The 23542-nt window shown below is 37.6% G+C and overlaps 4 protein-coding genes and 1 non-coding gene across 10 annotated transcripts; all 5 read left to right on the plus strand.

The window, feature by feature from the left end:
* The first annotated feature begins 4012 nt into the window (after window positions 1-4012).
* Window positions 4013-8577, plus strand: LOC126600837 (uncharacterized). Of its 6 annotated transcripts, none has more exons than XM_050267508.1 (11): window positions 4013-4292; window positions 4723-4959; window positions 5095-5225; window positions 5679-5787; window positions 5879-5918; window positions 6183-6272; window positions 6393-6492; window positions 6606-6742; window positions 6829-6931; window positions 7163-7824; window positions 8051-8577. In XM_050267508.1, exons 2-11 carry the CDS (start codon window positions 4821-4823, stop codon window positions 8325-8327), a joined length of 1788 nt encoding a protein of 595 aa, XP_050123465.1. In that variant the 5' UTR covers window positions 4013-4292; window positions 4723-4820; the 3' UTR covers window positions 8328-8577. The 6 variants fall into 6 exon arrangements, with proteins under 6 accessions (XP_050123465.1, XP_050123467.1, XP_050123469.1 ...); XM_050267510.1 differs by having other exon boundaries at window positions 4728-4959; XM_050267512.1 differs by having other exon boundaries at window positions 4803-4959.
* Window positions 8578-9303: 726 nt separating this feature from the next.
* LOC126600838 (iron-sulfur cluster co-chaperone protein HscB homolog) lies at window positions 9304-12916 on the plus strand. Its single transcript, XM_050267514.1, has 8 exons — window positions 9304-9701; window positions 10064-10160; window positions 10264-10353; window positions 10860-10925; window positions 11377-11445; window positions 11857-11999; window positions 12404-12490; window positions 12587-12916. The coding sequence occupies exons 1-6, from the start codon at window positions 9337-9339 to the stop codon at window positions 11992-11994; spliced, it is 825 nt and encodes a 274-aa protein (XP_050123471.1). The 5' UTR covers window positions 9304-9336; the 3' UTR covers window positions 11995-11999; window positions 12404-12490; window positions 12587-12916.
* A 523-nt stretch (window positions 12917-13439) lies between these two features.
* TRNAR-UCU (transfer RNA arginine (anticodon UCU)) lies at window positions 13440-13512 on the plus strand. The gene has a single exon. It is a non-coding gene; the product is annotated as a tRNA-Arg (tRNA).
* Window positions 13513-14674: 1162 nt separating this feature from the next.
* LOC126600839 (fra a 1-associated protein-like) lies at window positions 14675-16642 on the plus strand. Its single transcript, XM_050267516.1, has 2 exons — window positions 14675-14983; window positions 16015-16642. Exons 1-2 carry the CDS (start codon window positions 14688-14690, stop codon window positions 16388-16390), a joined length of 672 nt encoding a protein of 223 aa, XP_050123473.1. The 5' UTR covers window positions 14675-14687; the 3' UTR covers window positions 16391-16642.
* Window positions 16643-17903: 1261 nt separating this feature from the next.
* Window positions 17904-22301, plus strand: LOC126600840 (calcium-dependent protein kinase 26-like). The gene is made up of 7 exons (XM_050267517.1): window positions 17904-19758; window positions 20104-20247; window positions 20373-20525; window positions 20828-20943; window positions 21029-21196; window positions 21336-21560; window positions 21657-22301. Exons 1-7 carry the CDS (start codon window positions 18747-18749, stop codon window positions 21780-21782), a joined length of 1944 nt encoding a protein of 647 aa, XP_050123474.1. The 5' UTR covers window positions 17904-18746; the 3' UTR covers window positions 21783-22301.
* Window positions 22302-23542: the final 1241 nt, after the last annotated feature.

A 23542-nucleotide genomic window follows, 5' to 3' on the forward strand; every position in this document is an offset into this window, starting at 1 on the left:
CATTATTTATGTATTGATGAACGAACCTTTATTATATAAAATGGACTCCCTCACTTTCATTAGAGAACACCCATTATTCATGTATTGAGGAGTGAGCCCTTATTCTATAAAAGGGACTCCCTCATCATCATTAGAGAGCATCGTTGTCTGCTGAGCAACCGCTTCGCCGCAAGCATCAACTTTAGCCCATCATTTATGTATTGAGGAGTGAGCCTTTATTCTATAAAAGGGACTCCCCCACCTTCAATGCCACAAGCCGAGCCAACCAAGGCAACATAAGCCACAAGCCAAGCAGCCTCGCAACATGTGCTACTTCTAGTTGAGCATCATTTCACATTGAGCACCGCCTCATGTCGAGTATCAGTTCTAGACGACATCTAGTTACTTAGGCCCACACATGGACTGAATTTCAAGTCTCCAGCCAAAAGACTCTCTTGACTAAAGACTTGGGGGATTACTGTTTGTACCATATTTAGGACCTCTGTATTTAGACCTCGTATAAATACTCGGGGACTCGAATGTAATTATGTAATAAATGAAGGGGGCAAATATGTAATAAGTGAGGAGCCTTTATTCTATAAAATGACTCCTCACTCTCCTTATTAGGGGGGTCAAGATTTAGGCCATGGGAAGAGAGAAAATAGGCTAGAGAGCATACTGCCTCTAGCCTTCTTGTATATTCATTATTCAGAGTGAAACAATATCAACATCAGTGTGGATGTAACCCAAACATTGGGGTGAACCACGATACATCTTATGTTCTTTACTTTCTTGTAGATTCACGGTAGGATTTACGTTGTTCCAAGACCCCTCCGGTTTTGTGCATCAACAAAGTAGGTTCCTTTCCGCTCACCAGCGCACTCTGGTATTTAGGCACTCTTAGGTTTAAATTTATTCACATTTTTCCACATCATCACACTTTATGGCTTCGTCACCTTTCAGGTGTCACCCAGCGCAGCTCAATTCGGAGTCCTAGTGGACATTCCGAGTCGAGGTGTGTCAAAAATCATTTGAACCAAAAGTTTTTTAACTATATATGTAGCAATCCTTAATTGTATATATAACAAATAACGTATTCACCATGAACCATTCATTTATTTAAAATATTGAATGACTAAATAATAATAATTAAGAAGTTAAACAAATTTTTTTTAACAAACAATGTTATCTACACTAAGAAAGTGAGGGAGTATGTTAAGTACTTAAGTCTCACAATGGATTAACAATAATGGAGTTCAAATTCATTATTTTTGCGAGAATTGAACATAAGACCTCTCACTTACAAATAAAGAGAAATATCACTACACTATAATATTAAATGGCAGAAGTTAAACAATTTCATGTAAAACTTTTAACAATAAAAGTATGCTATTTCAAAAGAATGAACTCAAGTACTAGATTAACTAATAGTCAGCCACTTAGTACAACGGTTTAATAGTATTCATCTTCAATTATAAGTGAGATATGTTAGGTTTGATTCTTGCAAAATGCGAAATTGAATCACATTAGTATTGCAAATCCATTATAAAGTTTAACCCACTTTTTCATCTTTTTAATGTAGATACTATTGGCTGTTAAAAAAAAAACAAAAAAAAAACAAAAGTAGTAGTCAATTCGAAAGCTAGCTAGCTTGCATGAATGGCCCCGAACTAATCATCTAAAAGTTATGATAATTGTAACCGTTGAATTAATTTTCAATGACCCGAGATAATTGATTAGTAAGCTTAATTTATTTGGATTCGGACGGAATCCGATCCCTAATACTAATGGCCCGAATCTAGTAGTGGCTTCTTATTCCTTCCAACCGAACCCATAAAGAAAATGCAAAGGGCCACGTCGCTGAATGCCCTACGTCCCTAACTGATTGACGAATAATTCAACGTGTCAACCACCCTCTTGCTGCAATCACCATCATGTCACGTGTATTTTATTCATTTGCACCCGTCACATTGATAATTCAAAGAAAAATATTGAGAGAATTTAAAAAAATATATATTTTGTAAATCGTGGCAGTAAATAAACCTCCATGATTTACAAATTTTGAAAGAAAAAAAAAATCAACCGTTAACAAACAAATCATAGAATTTAAAAAGATGATCTTTCTAACCTTATGGAAATAAATATTTGCCAAATGTTTGGTATATTTAGGTGAGCTGACCAAAAAACAAACACAAGTGTATATTTAGATGTTATGTGACAAACTCTAAAATAATTTATCTCGCTTTTTTCACTTTCTATTTCTTAAGAGTAAAAATAAGTGTGTGAAAAACACTTGTCTTCAGTCATTAATATTTTGACATTTGACAACACCCGCATGAACAATTCTTGGTGGCTCACTACGTACAAGTTTTAGATTTTCGCTAACAAAATTTGACATCTATTTTCATTTAGATGATTTCTACCAAATATGATAACATATTGTTTATTGGATAAGTCTGATGAGAATTAAGAGACAAAATTAGGCAGAGCTGTGCACAAAGTCAAAATTGAAAACCCAAATCGCGTCCCCATATTTGGCAACAATAGCAAGTTAATTTTGTCTCCATGAACCTATACCTTCTTTGGCAAGTAAATATGATTTACAATCAACACGTTATCTACTTTTCTTGTTAAGTTAAAATAAATTGGCCTTTTTTTTTTTGTGGTTCCTACTCAATCCCTGTGATGAAAAAGTTGATATTCTCCGCCTTATGGTGAAGTCCGTTAACAATCACAAAGACATTGTTATGTTTTTTTGACCAGGATTCTCTCTTATACTCTTTCTATCCTTTTTTCATCAATTCCTTTCTCACTCTCTATTTTGTTTTTCTTTTTGTATAAAAAAAATTAATATAAGATATTGACGTGACTTAATTGTGATCATTTAAATAGAAGTGGAGGGAAGAAGAGGGAAAAAAGAGGCCAGAGAATCATTCTCCATGTTTTTTAACCACTGGCGTGATTTAATGTTTCTTACATATTCAAAATATTAAATATATTCTTAAGCTAATCTGACAAATATGTCATCATAAGTGGGCTCCACTAGTGCCACATCACAAACTTAACATTTTTTTAACAAATTCGACGGAATGTGACAAAAGTCGAGTTTTAAGAAATACAGTGGCGCAAATTTTGTTTCAGAGAATAAAGTGAGATTGAATTAAAGTTTTAAAGTTCATAGCAAAAAATAAGTTTATTTGTTTCCAAACGTTCATCGCATTTGTTCATCTAAACAAAATCTTACTTCCATTTTGCTTTTTCAGTCCATAGATTCTTCGTTTGTCAGTATGTATTAAGGAAAAGAATTTTCGGAGATCTCATGATTATGATCGTTCATCGTACATGTTAAGGTAAAAAATTATTTAAAATTTAAAATTTAAAATTAAATATAAATAGTACCTAATGAAAACTGACTGCACAATGTATGATGAACGGTCACGATCACGGAATCTCCGAAATTACCAAAGATCCTTTTCCATGTATTAATTCCCCCCAACCTCCCCATTAAAGTATATGTGGTTAGTAGGGCACATTGAAGCGCTTTCTCAACCGCCCCATACTGCTCCACAACGACCCCCTCCCACTTTTGTCTTAAAGAGACAATACACATCTCCACACCAATGAATTATGTTAAGTTATAAGTAAGGTCTAGTGATAATTTTTTTTTTAATTTTTTTTTTATGAGTTTTACGTTCTATTGTCTTTAAATGACAAATTCGATGCTAATAATAAAGTACGGTTGAGTGATAGTCTTCTTCTGAAAAATTTCATGTTTGATTCACTTTAAATAAAGAGTCTGATACTTAATTATTGTTTGTTTATAAGTGCGGTCATAATCTTCTTTTAAAAAGTCTAAGATTCAATTGTCTTTTGATAATGAGTTGGATAAATATAATAAGTGGTAATCTTCTAAAAGAATTTAGATTATATTTTCTTTAAATAACAAGTACGATACTTAATTATTATCGGATTGAAAAACCCGTCCCCATTACTATTTATAAAAATGAAAAACAAATTACGTATTTTAATTTATGATACGTACTTCAACTGTCAACATATAGTTTTAGTTATCAGCTAGGCGTCTGCAATCGTTACGCCCAAGGGGAAAAAGGGCCTATTTTTTTTCCATGTTCGAAACCCGTCTGGGTGGTATCAACGATCAGGTGGCCTTGTCTATTTTCTCAGTGCTCGGAATCATTACTTTTTTATTGAGATCTGCACATCCTCAAGAATTCAGTATTCAAATTCTGGGTTCTCTGCAGACTCCACAGTTGTGAACTGGGCAGCAACTGCAACTGGTAGGAGAGCTTCCTGTGAGTCCAAGTTTTAAACTTTTGATTCAATGTTTTTATTTTCTTTTTTCGTTTTTGTTATCTATGGTGCTGTTTATGGATTATTTTTATTTATTTATGAATTTCATGGTAATTGGATTCTTTTAGGCTCAAGAATTAGTGTATCTGTTTTATTCTGCACCCAGCTGTTCAAAACTGAATTTTTGTTGTTGTGAATATTTGAGTGTTTTGACACGAGCGATATTTTACATTAAATTCATTTAAACTACGGGAAATAGAATTTGAACTTTGGGGTGCGGAGAAAGCACTACTCTAACCAACTTGGCTAAAGCCAATAAGAAAAACCTGTATTTGGGATAGCTGTTTGTGTCTTTTTTTTTGGCACATATATGGATTTAGAGGTTTATTCCTGATTATTACAGACTCTAATTTTTGTTTTGAATATAATTAGTTAAGGGGTTGAAACTGCAAAATATTGGGAATATCTGGCTTGATTGTTAGCATAAGTTTCTGAGAGAAGGATCTTCCCAGTTTCTTGGAGATGCGAACATGGAGAAACCGCGAAAGATCACTCAGTACAGGGAGAGGCTGGACAGAACACTAGCATCTCCTAGTCTAACTGATAAGGAAGCATTGAAAACCCTCGTCAAGAATCAGCTGATTCGTTCCAAGGAAAATGAAAATGAAGGTTGTTAGTTCTTAACAACTTCCCTTTCGAGTTTGACATTTTTAGTCCGGCACCAATCATGCACCACCAATATCTTAAGATAGTGTAAGCAAATATGTGATCACTTAATAATGTTTAGATTTATGGCTCCTGCAGGATGCAGTGAGAATGAGGTTGAAGAAAAGACGGCTGAAGTATCCAATTTACTGGACATGTTAAGAAGTGCTTCCTTTGTTGATGACAAGGGATTGAATACCCGTGAGACCACAACCCAACCCGAATGGAAAGTATGTTATCGAATCTGCATTATGTTCTTCAAATCCTGCTTTGTCCCTCATGTCCTCGATTATAAATTTGCTTCTGTAGAATCAATTCTCTGCGTTTTAATAATTGAGAGATTTAAGGCTATTGATTTTTGTTGTCATGCACAAGGGGAAAGAGGTTTTGACTCTCTTTGTGTACAACTTCTAAAACTTAACATCATCATGAACATTATAAAGTTATAATTTTTTACCTTCGCTTGTTTGGAAAATGGTTTGTATTGTTGTTGAAATCTAATGCAATTCATTTTTTAGAAGGGGGGGGGGGGGGGAGGAGGGGTGGGGGCGGTATTCAATTGGGATGTTGATCAGTAGTCGTTAAATGTTATAATGATTATTAAGTTGTTCTATTCTTTAATCGACAAGGTGTTGTGACCCCTATATCATGACACTTACGTTAAAAATATACTTCTGTTACAGTTAAAACAGGATAATGAAGAGTTCCGTGTGATGTATCGTGAGGGGATTGAAGGCAGTCCCTTTCATACATTACTTGCTGAAGGCTATGTAGACGGGCCTGTAGATGTCTGTAAGTGAAATTAAAATACTTGAAAGTTCATATGCCTCAACAATATTGAGCTTTAAATAAGTCGAGACTAACAAGGTTCCTTTTGTTGTAGGTTTATGCATCTCGTGGGAGTCAGACCTTTACAAGAAATGGTAAGTCATTTCAATCACTGCATGCGCACTTGATTTATGCATATATTTTGTAATGAGATATGGTCTGCTTGATGGAGTTTATATCGAAAAAGTTCTTTTCTGTTCTGTCCTACACGTCTTTCATCAATAATTTATAGTGCTTCTACCTGAGAGAAGTGGGCTGCAAGTTCGCATCAAGGGTGTCGTTAAGGAGCTAGATGACTATGTACTGAAGGGATTTAACTCAACTTAGACAATAAATGGGTTTATTTTAACTTCCTCCAGGTGGCCTCAGTCTACAGTTCCAACTTTCAAAGTCCTCTCTACCAAATGTCTGCAGAAGGTCCGGATCGGTGAACAGATATCTTTAGTGAGGTTTGTCTAAGACAAAACATAAAACTATATCATGTGTTAAAAATTTCTTATTTGATTTCTTTCACTTTCGAAAATATTTCCATATGAAATGCTGACTTTTGTTATATTTTTGGAAGAAAGGATGAAAATTCCATGGCCACTTTCACCTAGGGAGGCTGCTATGCACTATTTTATGTTTGAGTACTTCCAAGATGATCTGATTGTTGTGCTCTTGAAATCGGTAGGTAACCGAAAGTCTTTTGGCTTCAATTTTATTTTGGTACCCATATTCCCAATACTGCAATTCCAAAATAGAAACCTGAATAAACTGATTTATCACAAATGTCGTCTCAGATCTCCGACTTGGAAAGCATTGATGGTACTCATTGTCCCATCAATGAGGCTACTGCTGGATCAAAGGATGCTGTAATGATAGATTTGGTGGGTGGCTTTGCTTTGCAGAAGGTTACCAACGAAAGAAGTTACTTTCGGTAAGCTATGGCTACTTGAATGTAATATCTGTTGACTTTGTTTTGTGGTTTGTAATTAAAGCTTTGAACAATGTTTATTATTGTAGGACAATAGCAAGTATGGATATAAAGATGGATTTTGTCCCGCCATCCCTTATAAATTTTATCTCGAGGCAGCTCATTGGCAGTGGTTTCAAACTCTATCAAAAGGTTATATGTTTTGTATTTAAGTATAAAACGATGCAACTAAAGATTAGACATATGGAACAAAGTATATACTCAGAGATACTTCCAAAAGGAAGGGGAGGGTAGAGAAATTTCTTGAGGTTGCCCGTTGGGCGTTCTGCCGAAACTGCATGCAAGCATCCCTTCACTATGGGACTCTATTTTTATCACTTTTCTTCACTTTTTCCAATGCTTAACACTGTTACAAACTTACAGGTAGTGTCTTCTAAGCTTAACTGCAACGAAGATTACAGTAAGGTCTTGAGTGGCCCGCTGTACTCTCGGATACGTGAAGCTCTTTATTCACATAATGAATCAAATGGGGCTTTGGAAGAAAACAAGCTACACAGTGACGCATTCAGTCTCTTGGAAGAACATCTGGCAAAAGATAAGACAGATGAGAGTTTGGTGGGTGTGGATCAGAAAGTCGATAATGATGACCCTGCAATTGAAGCTGCTCCAGATGATGCACAAGTTAACCTTGCAAGTCAAGCTGCTTCAGAAGTTGCACAAGTTATAGGTGGAAGCTCATTTGGTGAGATTGAGGAGGTAGAGAGCGAAGAAAGCAGGCAGTTTGAGGTTCAAACACCCAACAGAGTTGCTGAAAGGGATCATGTAAATGGAAAGAGAAATGTTTTGATCAGTTCTGAAGTGGAACAAGCTCTCAAAACATTAGAAAAGGTAATTTATAAGGTTCGGCAAAATGGATCAAATGCTCAAATTCAGTCCTCTTCTGGCTTCACCAATGGAATCCCCCCAAAGGAAAATGATGTAGGTAACCCAAAATATTTAGAAGGTGGAGTTTGCGGAAGTGGTGAACATGTTCTTGAAGTATCTAAAGAAGTCGAGACGACTTTGCCCAAGTCCGCAAGGAATAGGTCTGTCGTTCACAACTTAAGATAATTGTGTCAATAATACTGATCATACTTTCTTGTTTGGGGTCCAAATCATACACCGCATAATGTTAGCTCAGAAACTTATTCCTTAAACATATTTTATCGCTTCATTTAGCGTTAAGACAAGACACCATGATCAATCTTTTACTTTCTTGTTTTTATCTAGGATCCAAAAGGTTAACCTATTTTTATTCAACTTATGTTGCAGTAATGCAGGGTCGAATTCCTTGTCGAAGGATGTTCACCCTAACAGAATAGTACCTACTTCCCTAGAGCAGGAACTTTCGATTTCTTATGACAGTAACCAGGTTGCATTGCGTTCCTCCAAGGACGGAACTGCAGAGGTACCTGTTGTGGATCATATTATGCATCGAACAGACCAGATGAACTCCGAGACAAACGGTGATCATGGAAGTAGCCCTAGTAGAACAACGAAGTCGAGGCAGCATGGAGCGCAACGGTTCTGTTGCTTCAGCATCAGTTAAACACGCAGATTTTTAAGAGGTGGCAAGAGGCTGAAATTTGAAAGAGTGGAATTTTGTTGAAGTCACTATGGTTTTAAGCCTGGTAGATGACTTGAAGAGTGGGTTTGTGATTGTAACATGATACTTATGAGTCATGAGAAAAACTGATATGACGCTCGAAGATATAATATACTGTTTTTAGGAGGTTGATGTACAATATTTTAGAATAATCATCTACAATAATGTTTTATTAATGCAACTCCATTTGCCATGTCTTACATTCCAAAAAATAACTCCAATGAAAGGATACACGTCCGTGATATGTAAGTTTTCCTCTGCCAAAATTGGCATACACCCGTGACATATTAGTTTTGCTCAATGAAGGTGACAATCATTTGTGACATGTAAGTTTCTTTCCACATTACTTCAGCCTTGAGGAAACACATGCCAAGTGACTTCTCTTTCTTTGTTGGAGTTCCCTAGCCCCCAAGCCATATGAGATCTGATGTTCACACACTTAAGGAATCATTGGTAACCATTTCGTTTTCAGTTTTTGTTTAGGATGCCCTAAATTCAACACTCGTGTATAATAAAGGTAACGTTTGGTACGTGGGACGGGACGGGACGGAACGGGACGAGCCGTTCCGTCCCACGTTTGGTGCGCCTAAAAACTGTGGAACGGGTTGTCTCATGGGACGAAATTTGGCTGATTTTTCGTTTCACCTCTTCCCCTTAGAACGACCCGTTCCACATCTGTGAAACACAAATTTATAACATTTTATGACAAAATTTCTCCTTATCTTTTTCAATATTTACATCGTCTGTTCCATCCCGTCCCGTCCCGTCTGTGTACCAAACGGTAAGGGAACAACCTTAAAAACCTTGGGCCTAAAATCATCTCCAAAAATCGAGATTACCCTTTTTACCCTTCTCATTCAGCCAAATTCCCGCTATGTCCCCAAGAAATCTGCAGTTTCTAACTTCAACTCTCACTTAAACCCCTTGGAAGTTGCATTCGAACAGGTCTTGTATGCTCCAAAGAATGTCGAATAAGAAGCTGCTCGCTCCTCTCTCCGCCATTCTCCGGCGAACCCTAACTCCGACGACCACTCTTTTCACCTTCAATTCCTCAAGAAATTTCCAATCCCCCGCTTTTTTCTCACCCAAAGTAGAAACGGACCGCCGCCTTTTCGCCTTGGGCAGATTTGATTTTCCCGGGGATCACAGAATTCCCGGGAAATGTTTCGTCAGCTCCCAATCGGCGGAGGAAGCCGACGCTAAGTGCTGGAACTGCAGTGCCTCCGGGGCCGATACGGTGCCGTTTCTATTGTGCTCGTCTTGTCGGTGCATTCAGCCCGTGGATCAGTCGTTGGATTACTTTCAGATATTTGGACTGTAAGTAATTAAGGCTTTAACAATTACGTTTTCTCTCCCTTTGTGGTTTCTGTTTGTTTGGTTGCTGAGAAAATGAGAGAAAGGTAGAAAGAAAGTGAAAATTTTGAACCTTTTTTATTTCTTTTTGGTACAAGAGATATTGGGGTAGGGGAATAATCAAATTCGGGACCTCGGGTGCATGCACGAATGCTGTTAACCAACTGAGCTACAAGCCCCGGTGAACGTTTAATGGTTACAAATTGCTAGTTTCTGTTATACTTAATTGAGCATTTCCAACAAATTGGAAGTATAAATTTTGAAGATCTTAGCTAGTGCTTACAGTGATTTGTTTTCAATTTTTTTGTTCAAATTAAAATTAACAGGGAGAGAAAGTATGATAGCAAAGTGGATGATCTGGAGGGGAAGTATAAAGCCTGGCAGAAAAAACTGCACCCTGATCTTGTTCATACGAAATCAGAGGTATTTCTTTTACATATCTTCACTTTCATCAAATGGCAAATGTAAAAGATAATACTTTCCGGCTATGGTAAATGTAATTTTTTTTTAATGTTTATGGTTTTAGAAGGAAAGAGAGTATGCTGCAGAACAGTCTGCTCGGGTGATTGATGCATACCGCACGCTTAGCCAGCCCTTGGCAAGGGCAATCTACATGGTAACTGTGCTTTTTGCCTATGAGGTTTTCATTTGATGCATTTTTCTTGTGTTCAGACCAATGTTCTGAGAACTGGACTGGTTTAGTAGAAAAGGATATAAGTCAAATGTGATTACTTGGTACAGATACAAATCAATCTCGACCCTGATATTATTTATAAACGCTTATATGTGTGTGCGCATTAAGTGAAATGAATATTTACAAGTCCTGAGGGAAAGGGTGCACTTGGGTGTTGTGACCATGATACAAAGGTTCATGACGTGTGTAGTTAAAGCATGGATGACTTCACATTCTTCATTTACAACAGTGTCATGACTCATGATATAAGCCTATTATTCAATAGGTCACATTTTGAATCTGCGTGTATATTATCACTTCCCTCTGTGGGTAGGTTTCCTTAACTGCATTTTGGTTTCATGGTCCCATGATTCAAAAGATATAGTTTATTAATGTTTGCTTTTCATATTCTACAAGTTTTGAATTAAATTGTGCTATTTTGTTTTCAGCTGAAGCTTGAAGGTGTGGATGTTGATGAAGAAGAGACACTTTCAGAATCAGACTTGCTAACTGAGGTAATTTGAAAAAGTTGAAATTGTTGTATTTATGCAATCTATTATCTCCTTACAATTTTACCCCTAATCTAAAGTGTAGTGATATATTGATTGAAAAAAATGATAAGAGTTTATTGCTCTAAGCTAGATGGATAATTTGACATGTTTGGAGTGCACATGTTTGGGACAAATATCATCCGTAAGAAAATTTTGTAATCTAGTTGAAGCTTGTGTCATAAAGTTTTACAGTTGCGATGGTTTATGGTCGGATGTGTTTATAAATTTCTATTCTAGAATTCTTTTCCTTCTAGAAATGAATTTGTGTTGCTAATATTGGAGGAAGCATAGTTCCTATAGAAGTTTTGGAGTCACCGAGTTGTTTTTCTTTTGTTTTGATGGATATGCTGAAGTTAAGGGTCATTCAGTGAACATTAATTTGGTTTTCTAATACCTTCTGGTTCGGAAAGTTCAGATTTTGGAAATCAGGGAAGCTGTTGAAGAGGCTGCTGACTCTCAGGCTTTGGATGAGATTCAATCTCAGGTATGAACCTAGACCTTTTTAATACATGTGGGAATAATTAGCAAGAAGCATGACAATTCTTCTCACAAATCGCTTGCAGTCTAATTTGTAGAGCAATTTCCTAGATGTAGTTCTCAAAACTATTACACGTTGAAATTGCCGAAAGATCAAAAGTTAAGTGAAGGACTAAGCTACTAAGGGGCCTTCAATGTGATTCTTTAGATTCGACCAAGATTAATTAGTGTTTTATGATCTTTTGAGAGGGGGTCTTATTGTAACGGTTCTGTGTTTACTCAAGTTCCCATGATGAAGAGCTTGCATATTTACCTTTTTAATTCACCTCTTTTTGAATAAAAATATGCATGATGTCAACTTTATTTCCTTTTTATTCGTTTATGTTTTATGAACTCACCTCTGTTCTTGCTCATCTAGATGAAAGAGAAACTAAAGCATTGGTCCGATGCTTTTGCAAACGCATTTCATAGCCGCAACTTTGGAGAAGCTCTAAAAGCTATCCGGAGAATGACTTACTATGAGCGTGTAAATGAAAGTGTTGTAAAGAAGCAGTAATAAAGGTACCCTACGCAACTACTTAACTAAATCATCAATGTTCAATAGACAAAATGAGTGTAGGAGTCAACATATAGGGCAGAGGGTGTATAATCATATCTGTGTTCAAGAACGTGCCTCTGGGAAAAGGGCTCTGTTCTATTCAATGCACATTTGTTTGGTTTTCTCTTTGGCATGGTTATGCACAAGAACACACACGCAGACAGAGACCTCAAGGGTATTGACCCAGAAACCTCACTTTTGACGGGATTATGGGAGAATGGAGGGTACCATTTGCTTTATATAGTTATGCCGTCATCCTGTAATGTCAAGTAGTAAATTGAATATTTATTTGAAAAGATTGGATCTATAGTTTTTGTTGTTAACATATGAACAGATGGATAATGCTAATGACACTATCATCTGGCAGCTTTCAGGCTCTTAGGATCTCAAACAGTGGTTCTTGAGCAAACAAAGTTTAACTGCATGATTTGACAAGAAGATTTCGTGACAAAGTGTGAGTACGTTAAATTTAAGAAATGCTTGATTTTTTTGGCCTATCACATTTTAATGAAATCTGTAACTTGAGACTAGATTGTTCCCCTTTTTACAGCCAGGTTTTACTTGAAGAGATTTTTCCGGCTTACTTTCGATATAAATTAAATGTTGGAAATACGAAGATTGGGCTGAGATTTGTTGGAGCTGCGAATATTTTTCCATCGTTCGATTCTGTAATCTTCTGAAGATGGTTCAGAGGTAGCTCTTAATAATATGATGTTGAATAAATTGTCGTTTGTATTAAATTTATGGCAGTAATAATCACTCATGCTTTTTACTGTTGTAAATTTCTAAACCGCGTCTGTCGAATTTACTTGAGTTCAGTGGCAGTAATTACTTTGTAAGCATGCTGAGTTCATCGCATATGGTATGTTCCTAGTCCAAAGTGTTGTTTGCCTGATTCGTGTCCCTGAATTCTGCACAAGTGAAAGAGGAATCGAAATTCGAAACCCATATGGATAATAGCGTTAACTGTTTCGGGATTAGTTTTGACGTCCACTTCGTGAATATAAATCAAAAGATTCGAATACAAATTCTAGGAAAACTCATGAAGAACTAGAAGACAATGCCGTTCCTGAGGCGGCCGATAGCCCTTCAAGAAAGAAAATTTCTTGTTTCTCAAGCAAGCAGCGAAACACCAGTTCATCGGAACCCCGAAAACCACATCGATCCAGGAGACGCAGTTTATTAGGCTTTGATGGTTGAGCGACTGTTGCAAAACGATCAATCTTGTACAAGTTTGAGAAGCGGAAATGGATAATCTTGCAGGTTGAGCTCCAACACATGTGAGGAAGAAACCAGCGGATATGATGATAATTAACTTCTAATATATTGAGATTTCAAATGTAACCATAAAAGCGCTCGTGGCCTAATGTATAAGACATTTGACTTCTAATGTAACCACAAAAGCGCTCGTGGCCTAATGGATAAGGCATTTGACTTCTAATCAAAGGATTGTGGGTTCGAGTCCCACCGAGCGTGCTTTTGTTTTTTTTTATTTATTATTTTTTTTCTTTTGGGTCAAATGTGTGAAATTTATTGTCAACAAACAACTAAGTACAAGAGGTCCAAAACAAGTGAAACACAATAAAAAACAAAGGGATCCAAAGTTACACAACACAGGGCCCAACACACTAGTTGGAGCCCAAAAACTAACACAGCACAAACAAAGCACCTTAGTCTTCTGCAGACGCCACCACAGTGTACACAGAGCATCATCGCCAGTGCAAACCAACACCCCGTACCGCCGTCAAGCATCCACCTCCTAGAAACGAAGAAGATGGTGGCTCCTACAACTTGCAACAACCACCATGCCGATCGCAACCAAAATATGAAAGAAGCCGGTGGAGAACCCACCGACAACAGTGCCAATGAAGGCAAGCAAATGGAAGGTGGTGGTGTGTACACCTGAGTAAAAACTCTACGCACCTTCCAAAAAAACCACAGCCGAGTGCTGTGAGAAAAGAGATTGCAAATCGGAAAGAGGAAGCAACAAGAAGGGTTGGAGCCAACCCGAAGTGGGACTAGAAAAAATTGGAAAAACAGAGTGAGAGGGATAGATGCGAGCCATGGAATTGGAAGGAGAACGGAGGTGAGGGTAGATCGAAAATGGAAAAAGGGTGGAAGAGCAAGGCGGATTGGAAAAGTAGGAAAAGTTAGTCTTATACTTACTTTAAAAGAAAGCATAAGAACAACGGTTACTGCATCACCAATGCTATATACGTACGTACTTTTATCGGTATTTACGTGTCATTTTATAATTGATTATCGTGCTTCTGAAATCACTGTACATACTTATCTTTAAAAAAAAGACTAATTGTTTAACTACATCATCAATGTAATATATATACTGTTAATGATAATTACGTGTCATTTCATTATTGTCGTATCACGCTTTTGAAATCATTGTACTTACTTAACTCAAAAAAAGTATAACAAAAAGGATTTCACTTCGTCATCAATGCGATATACGTATATACCGTTAACGGTAACTATATGTTGTTTCACTTTTGACGTATTACTTATTGTGTGTGATTAAAAAACATTTCCTAAATGTGCACCAGAGAAAGAATCGTTTTCGCTTTCCTAGAACATAAGTCATTCTACTTGTTTTGCATTCTTGGTGGGCCAAAACATCCTTTCCAATCAGGTCCACAATGGCCCAGTTCAAGCCCAACAAGCCGCCTTGGAGCCCAAGTAAAGCATCGCAAATATTTCTGGAGTTCGCGAGAACAGTCACAGAAGGAAAGAGAAAGATGGGGTGGGTGTGGAGGGACGACGAGGATGATGACAACAATTCAACGGCGATTGACATAAATCCTAGATCGGACGGCGATCGATGCTTGACGAGGAAGGTGGTGAAGACGCAGTGCAAGACTGAGGAGGTGGAGCCTGGAAAGTTCGTCAGGAAGTGCGAGAAGACCGAGCAGCTTCTCAGGGACTGCGCCGGCCGGTAAATCCCAATCTCTCTCATTCTCTCTATCGATTTCTCCATTTCCCTAAGACCCAATGGCAAATTGGGAATATTTTATCTAGGGTTTCCGTGAATTGTTGGAAATTGCCTGTTGGTGTCACTTTGATTTTGTCATATCCATCTTAATTTTGGGATTTTTTTTTTAAAAAAATTTTATTTGTTGGGGTGTTATTATTGGGCTTATGGCTTAGGATAGAAATTGTCGAGAATCATAACGTTATGATATTTGATCGATTGTTGTAGGAAATGTTGGTTTTTCTGTAATTTTCTTTAGAACACGATTCGACATTGAATCCAATTTGTACAGTGTTTAAATTAAGAAAAATATATATGGAAATACGAGACAAGAGAGATGAGAATATGCCGCGTCTTTAATCTTTATGCATTCGTTTATAAATTGTTCGAGTGCACGTTGTTTACAGTTCAGTGAAGTATATATAGCGTGTGGTTAATAAGAGCGTGTTAATAAGAGCGATGAATAAGACGTCTGATTAGATTGTATTGATTCTGCATACAGAAAGAGTTGCGGCTTTGATTTGTATTACATCAGATGAATTGTGAATATAGTTAAAGGTAGTTTTGTGGTTATGCAAAATAGGTTCTTGTTAGAGCATCAGTATCAGTTTCAGCACTTCTTTATGCTATTTGTTCCTTGATAAATTGTTTGAGATTAATTTGAACGATGCCCCGAAAACATCAACAAGTATGCTTGTAGAATTGGTTTAGCAGCTGGTAAAACGTTTTATGCTTGTGCGAAAAAAGTTACATTGACATTAGAGCTGAACACTATAATTGTTTGGTATGGGGCTGAATGTGGTAAAACATTTGTAAGCACCATATCTCCGAATGTCTTTCGCAGTCTTTGGGACGTAATTGGAGCTATCTAGTGCTGCAGTGCATAAAAAAGAACCTTTTCGTTTTCTTCCCTTGTTTGAGTATGGGCGGTTTCTATGTTGCGATAACATTGACCAATGTAGAGCCAATTGCTGAGCACTCTTGCTTTTTGTTAGGCCTGTAGAAGTGGTGCAATCCAACAAAGAGTACACTGAACATGACGTCACTGACGAGGTGCTCAAAGGGTCTGCCACCTTTGGGTCATCACAGCACGGAGCATTGGACTTCCCAGGGCTACGCGGTGACATTGAAGACATTGAACGCAACTTTATGGGTGGCCTCAGCCGATTCTTTGAGGCTGCTGAGGAGTTGAAGAGCGGCTTCTTCAGTGCTTTTGGGAACATCTTTGATGAGGGACCTTCCTCCCCACTACCTCCTAGGAGGCGCGAGGTACCCATAGAAGGCCATCATCAGCAGGAAGCTTTTCCTAAAGCAAGCGGTAGCGACGACTCAGGACACGTTGATCTCTCTGGCTTGGCAAGAGAAGTTTGAAGCAGAGTTGTCCATTGCCCGTGATAAGTTAAAAGAATGACCACCTCGGTTTACCTGTTAGTATCGTATCTTCCCCTTGTACTTAATATAGAGTACAACATGAAATTTCTCGCGTACAGTAGAGCAGTTCCTATGAAGGAATTTTAGCATGAATCCATCATCCTGCCGTACGATGTGAATGCGCCTGGTAATGTTATACGAATCTTATTTGCTGATTGCATTATCTGATCATATCGTATTGGTTCATGTAAACGCAATCTACGCAATACGTCAATTCTACGCTATACGTCCATGTATCACAGAATTTTCTTGAACCTTATTGCTCTCAACAAAAGAAGTCATCTTACGCCTGGATAGAGAGATTCTTGGTTGTCACGAATTGTATACAATTATGTGTCTACCTCTTTCGTCCTGTTTGTAGGGCCGATTTTCTCGACTGGAGACATCCGAGTAGACATTATGCTTTTCTTGTTTCGTTGAATCGTTTTCACAATAATTGTGAGAGTAGGATCCTCTGGTTGGTGCCTAGTTAGTGGCAAGCCTCAAAGTGTTGCATGTTCGATATTAAATAGGATCCTCTGTTTTTTGACGAAGTTTCCAACAGCCTACCAAGTACCAACCAGTACGAAAGTCCAAAACACAAGTACACGTAAGCCATGATTGACCAACGAAAGCCGACCACGTTGCCGTGGAGTCAAACATGTTCCTACGACTACGAGGTTTATTGCAGCAAGTACAATGGGTTAGTGTCTAGTCAAAGTCAAACACAAATTAAAATATGGTCTTTTCTATTTATTTATTTTTATTTTTTGGCATACAAAATGGTCACTTTCACTTGTTCACACTCCCTCAACAATTTGCATTGAGAATTTGAGAAAATTGGAATATATTGGACGACCAAATTTCTTAAGAGTGTAACGATTATTCAATTCCTACACAAACAAGTATGCTTATAGTATATTTATAATTTATACGTAATCTTGATTAATTTAGAGTAATTTTATTGGCATTGTTGCATGCGTCGATGCCCTGAGTTGGATAAACAATATGGACCGGTTCTTCATGCCACGTGGTAGGTTGAGTGATAGATATCATCTAATTAAAACAATATTACATACTATAAGTTTTTATTTATAATTCAGATTTATGTATCATTTTTGGACAATATCTGTCGCTCAATTTGTCACGTGAAAAAATGCTGTCACTAAGTCTTTATCCATATGATGAGGAAATTTAGTAAGTTACCATTATTGGTAGATTTTTATTTTATGAGTTTGTGGCTGGTGAGACAGAGAAAAGTGATAATTTAGATTAAATTTTTCTATTCACAAAAATAGAAAAAGAAATCTGACCGGCCAGGGGCGGCTGCCGGCGGTGGAGTGGCCAACCCACACAAAGACGGATGACCAAATCGGCCATAACCCAGCTGTACAGTTGTACAAACCCCCATTGTGGCATGCCGGTCGTATCCTACCAATCTTAAACCCTCCAAATCACAAAGATCCCAGCCGTCCATTCCGGTTTTCAAATGGGAAGGTGAAAAGTTTCTCTCTGTTTGAGTCAAAATTGTAAAAAAATTAAAAATTAAAAAAAAAGAAAAAAAGAAAGAAGAAACGCGTCTTGAAACATTCCAACAGAAAAACCTGTCCCTCTCTCTCTCTCTCTCTCTTTCCCTCTCTCTCTCTCTCCATAATTTCCTTCCTTCTTCCTTCGTTCGTGTGCGGATGTGATTATATAACATGGAAAAAACGTAGAGAGAAAACCCTAATACACTCTCTCACAATCTCAAAAACCGCACAAGACGACTGTGTTTTACCATTCTCTCTCTCCATAATCTGAAATCTTCTTCCTTCTTGACGTGGAACTTGTCGACATTTCAGCCCCAAATATTGGGTTTTGTCCATTTTCCGGCAGTCGTCTTCTCTATTGGGTATGCATTGGAAGGTTGAATGGTTTTGAGGAAAATTCATATTCTTTTCTAACTTGTAGAAAGAATTTTGGGCCATTGGGTCCTCCTTTTGGTTAGTTTATTTTGGACTTTTTTTTGTGTACTTTGAGGCTCTTCCTGGGGTTAAAGATTGCAGCTTTTTCTCCAGAGAACCTCGACGGTACGAGGGAAACAACCTTTTTTTGAGAAGATTGTGATATTTTTCTATTTGTTTGATTCAAATATTTATTCTTCTTAAAGTGATTGGGATTGAGTTGGTTAAATTGGTGGATGGTGCTCCCTTTTTGGTCCTTCCATTTTAATATACATTACCTTTTTGAGAGAAAAGAGATGGGATTTTGGCCCTTGTATGATATGTGTCTGCATTTAAAATTTTGATGAGAATTTGAGAGATTGATATATATTCCGATGGGGAACAACTGTGTTGGAAACAACTGTGTCGGATCAAGGAAGGATACACTCATCCATTCAGTCTCGAGATCACTCTGGTGGTCGCGATCAACGGATGGTGTTGCCAGTAGAGGAATCAATAGTACTGATGCAACGCCGCATTTGAGTAAGAATCCGTCAGAAGGTCCTCTATACGTTCAAAACAAGGCCCCGGAAGCAGTTAAGATAGCTAAGGGAGACTATAAATCAGTGCAGGCTACAAATCAAAAGGTGAAGGTTCATCCAGACAAGCCTAATGAACCGGCAAAGCCTCAGAAACACAAGGAGGAGACGTTACTTGCGAGGCAAGTAACACTTCAGAAGGCAGAGAGTAAACTAGCACCACCAACAATTCACATGGGAGAGGCTAGACCGGTACAAGTAGTAGCGAAAAAGGAAGAGACTAAGCCAGCAGCGGCGGCAAATGTGAAACCCAAGAAGCCCCCTATTGTCAAGAGGGTGGCAAGCGCAGGGCTTCAGGTCGAGTCTGTCTTGCAAACAAAAACAGGGCATTTGAAGGAGTACTACAATTTGGGCCAAAAGCTCGGACATGGGCAGTTTGGGACAACGTTTCTGTGTGTAGAGAAAGCAACCGGAAAGGAGTATGCTTGTAAATCCATTGCAAAAAGGAAACTCCAGACTACAGAAGATGTTGAAGATGTGAGGAGAGAAATTCAGATTATGCATCACTTAGCAGGGAATCAAAATGTAATTGCGATTAAATCAGCGTTTGAGGATGCTGTTGCGGTTCATGTTGTCATGGAATTATGTGCAGGGGGTGAGCTTTTCGATAGGATTATCAAGCGAGGGCATTACACCGAAAGGAAGGCAGCTCAACTGACAAGGACTATAGTTGGAGTTATAGAAGCCTGCCATTCTTTGGGTGTCATGCATCGTGATCTTAAGCCGGAGAACTTTCTTTTTGTCAACGAGGAGGAGGATTCATCACTTAAGGCTATCGATTTTGGACTATCAATATTCTTCAAGCCAGGTATGTCTTACGATTTGTCTTTTGTCTCACCTACTGATCCATCTTATTATCATTGAATTTCTTTCGATCCATCTCAGTTCCATTTATGATTTTGTCTATTGTTAACTTAGATCATTTTAAAATCGATACCCTTTCACATTTTGGTAACTTATCACGCGAAACACCTATCAGATTGGTATTAGTATCTGAATGATGTCAAGAACGTCTTGTTATCTATATCATATTTCCTTTACTTTGTCAAACAATTTCCAGTTCTCTCAATTATTAGTTGACTTTTAGGTAATTTTCTGGTGCTACGTAAAAATGTTCTCTGTCTTTTCTATTACTGATGCAATTAATTTACAGGGGATATATTCGGTGATGTGGTTGGAAGCCCCTATTATGTTGCACCAGAAGTCCTGCGCAAGCGTTATGGTCCAGAAGCAGATGTTTGGAGTGCTGGTGTTATCATTTACATTCTCTTAAGTGGAGTGCCTCCATTTTGGGGTGGTAAGAGTTCTAATCTGTCTAGTACTGGATTTTTTTTCTTCCTGTCTCGAATGTGTATAATTTCGCCAAGAGCACTCTTGCTTTTCCCCCTCTTCTTATTCTTTTTTTTTTTTCAATTCAAACAGAAACTGAGCAAGAGATATTTGAAGAGGTGCTGCATGGCGATCTTGATTTCTCATCGGATCCCTGGCCTAGTATTTCTGAAAGTGCCAAAGATCTCGTTCAGAGAATGCTCGTTAGAAACCCAAAAAAGCGGCTAACTGCTCATCAAGTTCTGTGTAAGTTAATATAATTGTAGATATCATTAAGAAAGTGACACTATAGTCCCCTTGTCAATAGTATGCTTGACGCACGCATTCGCTCTTCATTTTGCGTATTCAGTTATATTTCTCTTATAATCATATCCTCCCTGTGATACGTTTAACTTAGAATGTAGAATGAATTGTACCACTGAAGCCATCATCGATTAAAATTAAACTTCAGGGGGGTGAAACTTTTATAAGCGAAAAAATTGATTTCGTTCTGTTGGAAGATGCCACCAGCATTCCAAAGCAATAATGTATGTTCTGGTTTCTTGCAGGCCACCCATGGGTTCAGGTTGATGGAGTGGCTCCAGACAAGCCTCTTGATTCCGCTGTTTTAAGTCGCTTGAAGCAGTTTTCTGCAATGAACAAAATTAAGAAAATGGCTCTAAGAGTACGTCTTGCAATTACTTTTTATACTTAAAACTTCATGAACCTTTGTGAATACTCTCCTCCAAAATCGACTTTATTGTGTGCAGGTCATTGCAGAGAACCTCTCGGAAGAAGAAATTGCTGGTTTGAAAGAAATGTTCAAGATGATAGATACCGACAATAGCGGTCAAATTAGTTTTGATGAACTCAGAGATGGACTCCAAAGATTTGGAGCTAATCTAAATGAGTCTGAAATATATGATCTTATGAAAGCTGTAAGTATTATATCACTGATTATCCTTCCAAACTGAATGATGCTACCGCCTTTAGGTCTCCGAAACCTTTGAGGACTTATCCCTTACTATTCTCTCATTTAGTTGTTCTCATACGAACTTTACTCGTTCTGAATTGCAGGCAGATGTTGACAATAGTGGCACAATTGACTACGGAGAGTTTATAGCTGCAACATTGCATCTAAACAAAATAGAGAAAGAAGACCATTTATTTGCAGCTTTCTCATATTTTGACAAGGACGGCAGTGGCTACATCACACAAGATGAACTTGAACAAGCCTGCGAGGAGTTTGGCATTGTCGATGTTCACTTGGAAGAACTGATCCGAGAAGTCGATCAGGACAATGTAAGTACACGAAGAGTTCTCAAATCATAGGATTGACCCTAAAAAGAAAATGGCAAGTTGTTTATGTACTTACCGTACGTGTTTGTGTTTTTTCAGGACGGGCGAATAGACTACAACGAGTTTGTCGCCATGATGAAGAAAGGCAATGCAGATTTTGATAAGAAGGGGCTTCACACCAGTGCCCTTGGCGTTGGATTTAGGGAGGCACTATCTGTTTGTTAACAGTGGTAGAGTGAGGCATTTTTCTTAATTGGCTCCATTTTTCCTTCCACCACCTGTGAATTTCTGCAGCTTTTCGAGATTTACAGATCAGAATTAACGTCTTTGGTAAATATGAATTTAATCAATTAGTTTTCAATTCACTACTTTGTATCAAAACAGACTATCTTCTGATAGAGAAAACTGACTGTACATAAACACAATAACCTTCAATTTCTGGGTATATGTGTTTTTTTTTTCTTTTTCTCAATGGTTTTTACTTAATAAAAGAGGAAGGTAAGGCTCCCAACTCCGTTCAACTCAGGGTTGTATATAGCTTTTTTAATTAGGGTGTTTGGAAGCATTCAAATACCGAACGTGTGACGTCAGTAGTGAGGTGAATGTTCTTAATCGCTTCATACGATTTCATTTTTGTTTTCTTTGTAGAATATATTTTCCCTTTACATATAGTTTTTGCGTATATGTTTATGTGATTATTTGAATCATGCATTTTATTCATACTGAGAGAACTGTTTGAGAGAATTCTAAGTGTCTTTTCATTCTTCATAGATTGTTCTTATATAAGACTTGGGTTACTTGGACGCTACGCCCAACTATTTTTCATTATCAAGGAACTTAACTAATTAATAAGATACTACATATTGGCCCGGTGTGATAAAATCTAGGCGAAAGAGAAAGAGTACAACGTTTTACGAGTCACTGATAAGATGTTGAATGCGTTTAATGTTGCCTTGCTAAAACATTGTCAGAAAAATAAAATATCATGGGGTAAAAAGCTTTCATCTAATTGTCATAATTGAAAGATTTAAAATGATCTTATACAGTGTACAGAAAATTGTATTCAGAGAACTTGTTGAGCTTCTTAAGTGGCCATAGAGCCGGTGCAGAAAGCCTGACCCATCCTATTCCTAGGCATCCCCAAACTTGTGCACATTGTACAACAATCAGAGTTTGTGGTGAAACGCCATCTAATAATTTTTTAAGAAAAATTAAAACCAATTGCTTTAACTATTTTGTTGTCGATTTTTTTATTAAAAACGATATTATTATGATAAACTAAATTAAGAGGATGAAAGAGTGAAAGTTTGGACCTTGGACGTGGTAGTTGAATAGAAAGAAAAAAAACCTTTTTTACTAGGGCAATCTATTACTTACTTATTATCGTCGAATTAGATCATAGGTAGGGATGGCAAACGCCCCAAGAATTTGGTATCCGATGATATACAACCCTAATGGGGTGGTTATGGAGGACAATAAACGATTATGGGGTGAGTTTGGAGAATGCTTTAAAAGCCGATTCAGATATGAAGCAATATGGTATTGCCATCTCCTGACCAAAACTTGACCCGATTATATACATATATTAAATTATCAATACAATTCTTATAAACTATGTTTGTGAGTCATCTTTATTGGTCTTGTAGTGTCTCATATTTCCTTACTATTACAAGGGTGGATCTCTTTAAAAAATTAATTACCTTGTTACTAGCTTTTAGGTTTAATGCTAGTTGATTATTGATTAACATGTTTTGCATAATCAAAATTTAAAGATAAACTTTTCATGATAGGCGGGTTGTTGGATGCCGATTTAGAGATACCTTCCCCTGCAGAGGTGGGGGTGTTGGTATCCCCGTTTCAAAAGAATGGTTATAAAAATGCGGTTATTGAGAAAAAAAAGTCACCAACAAAGCCGGGGATGAGGTGGTACCCCGACCCCATCCCGCCCCGTTGCCATCCTTAATCATAGATAAAATGAAGAATTA

Source organism: Malus sylvestris, chromosome 14 (assembly GCF_916048215.2).
Source record: "Malus sylvestris chromosome 14, drMalSylv7.2, whole genome shotgun sequence".
Taxonomy (NCBI): Eukaryota; Viridiplantae; Streptophyta; class Magnoliopsida; order Rosales; family Rosaceae; genus Malus; species Malus sylvestris.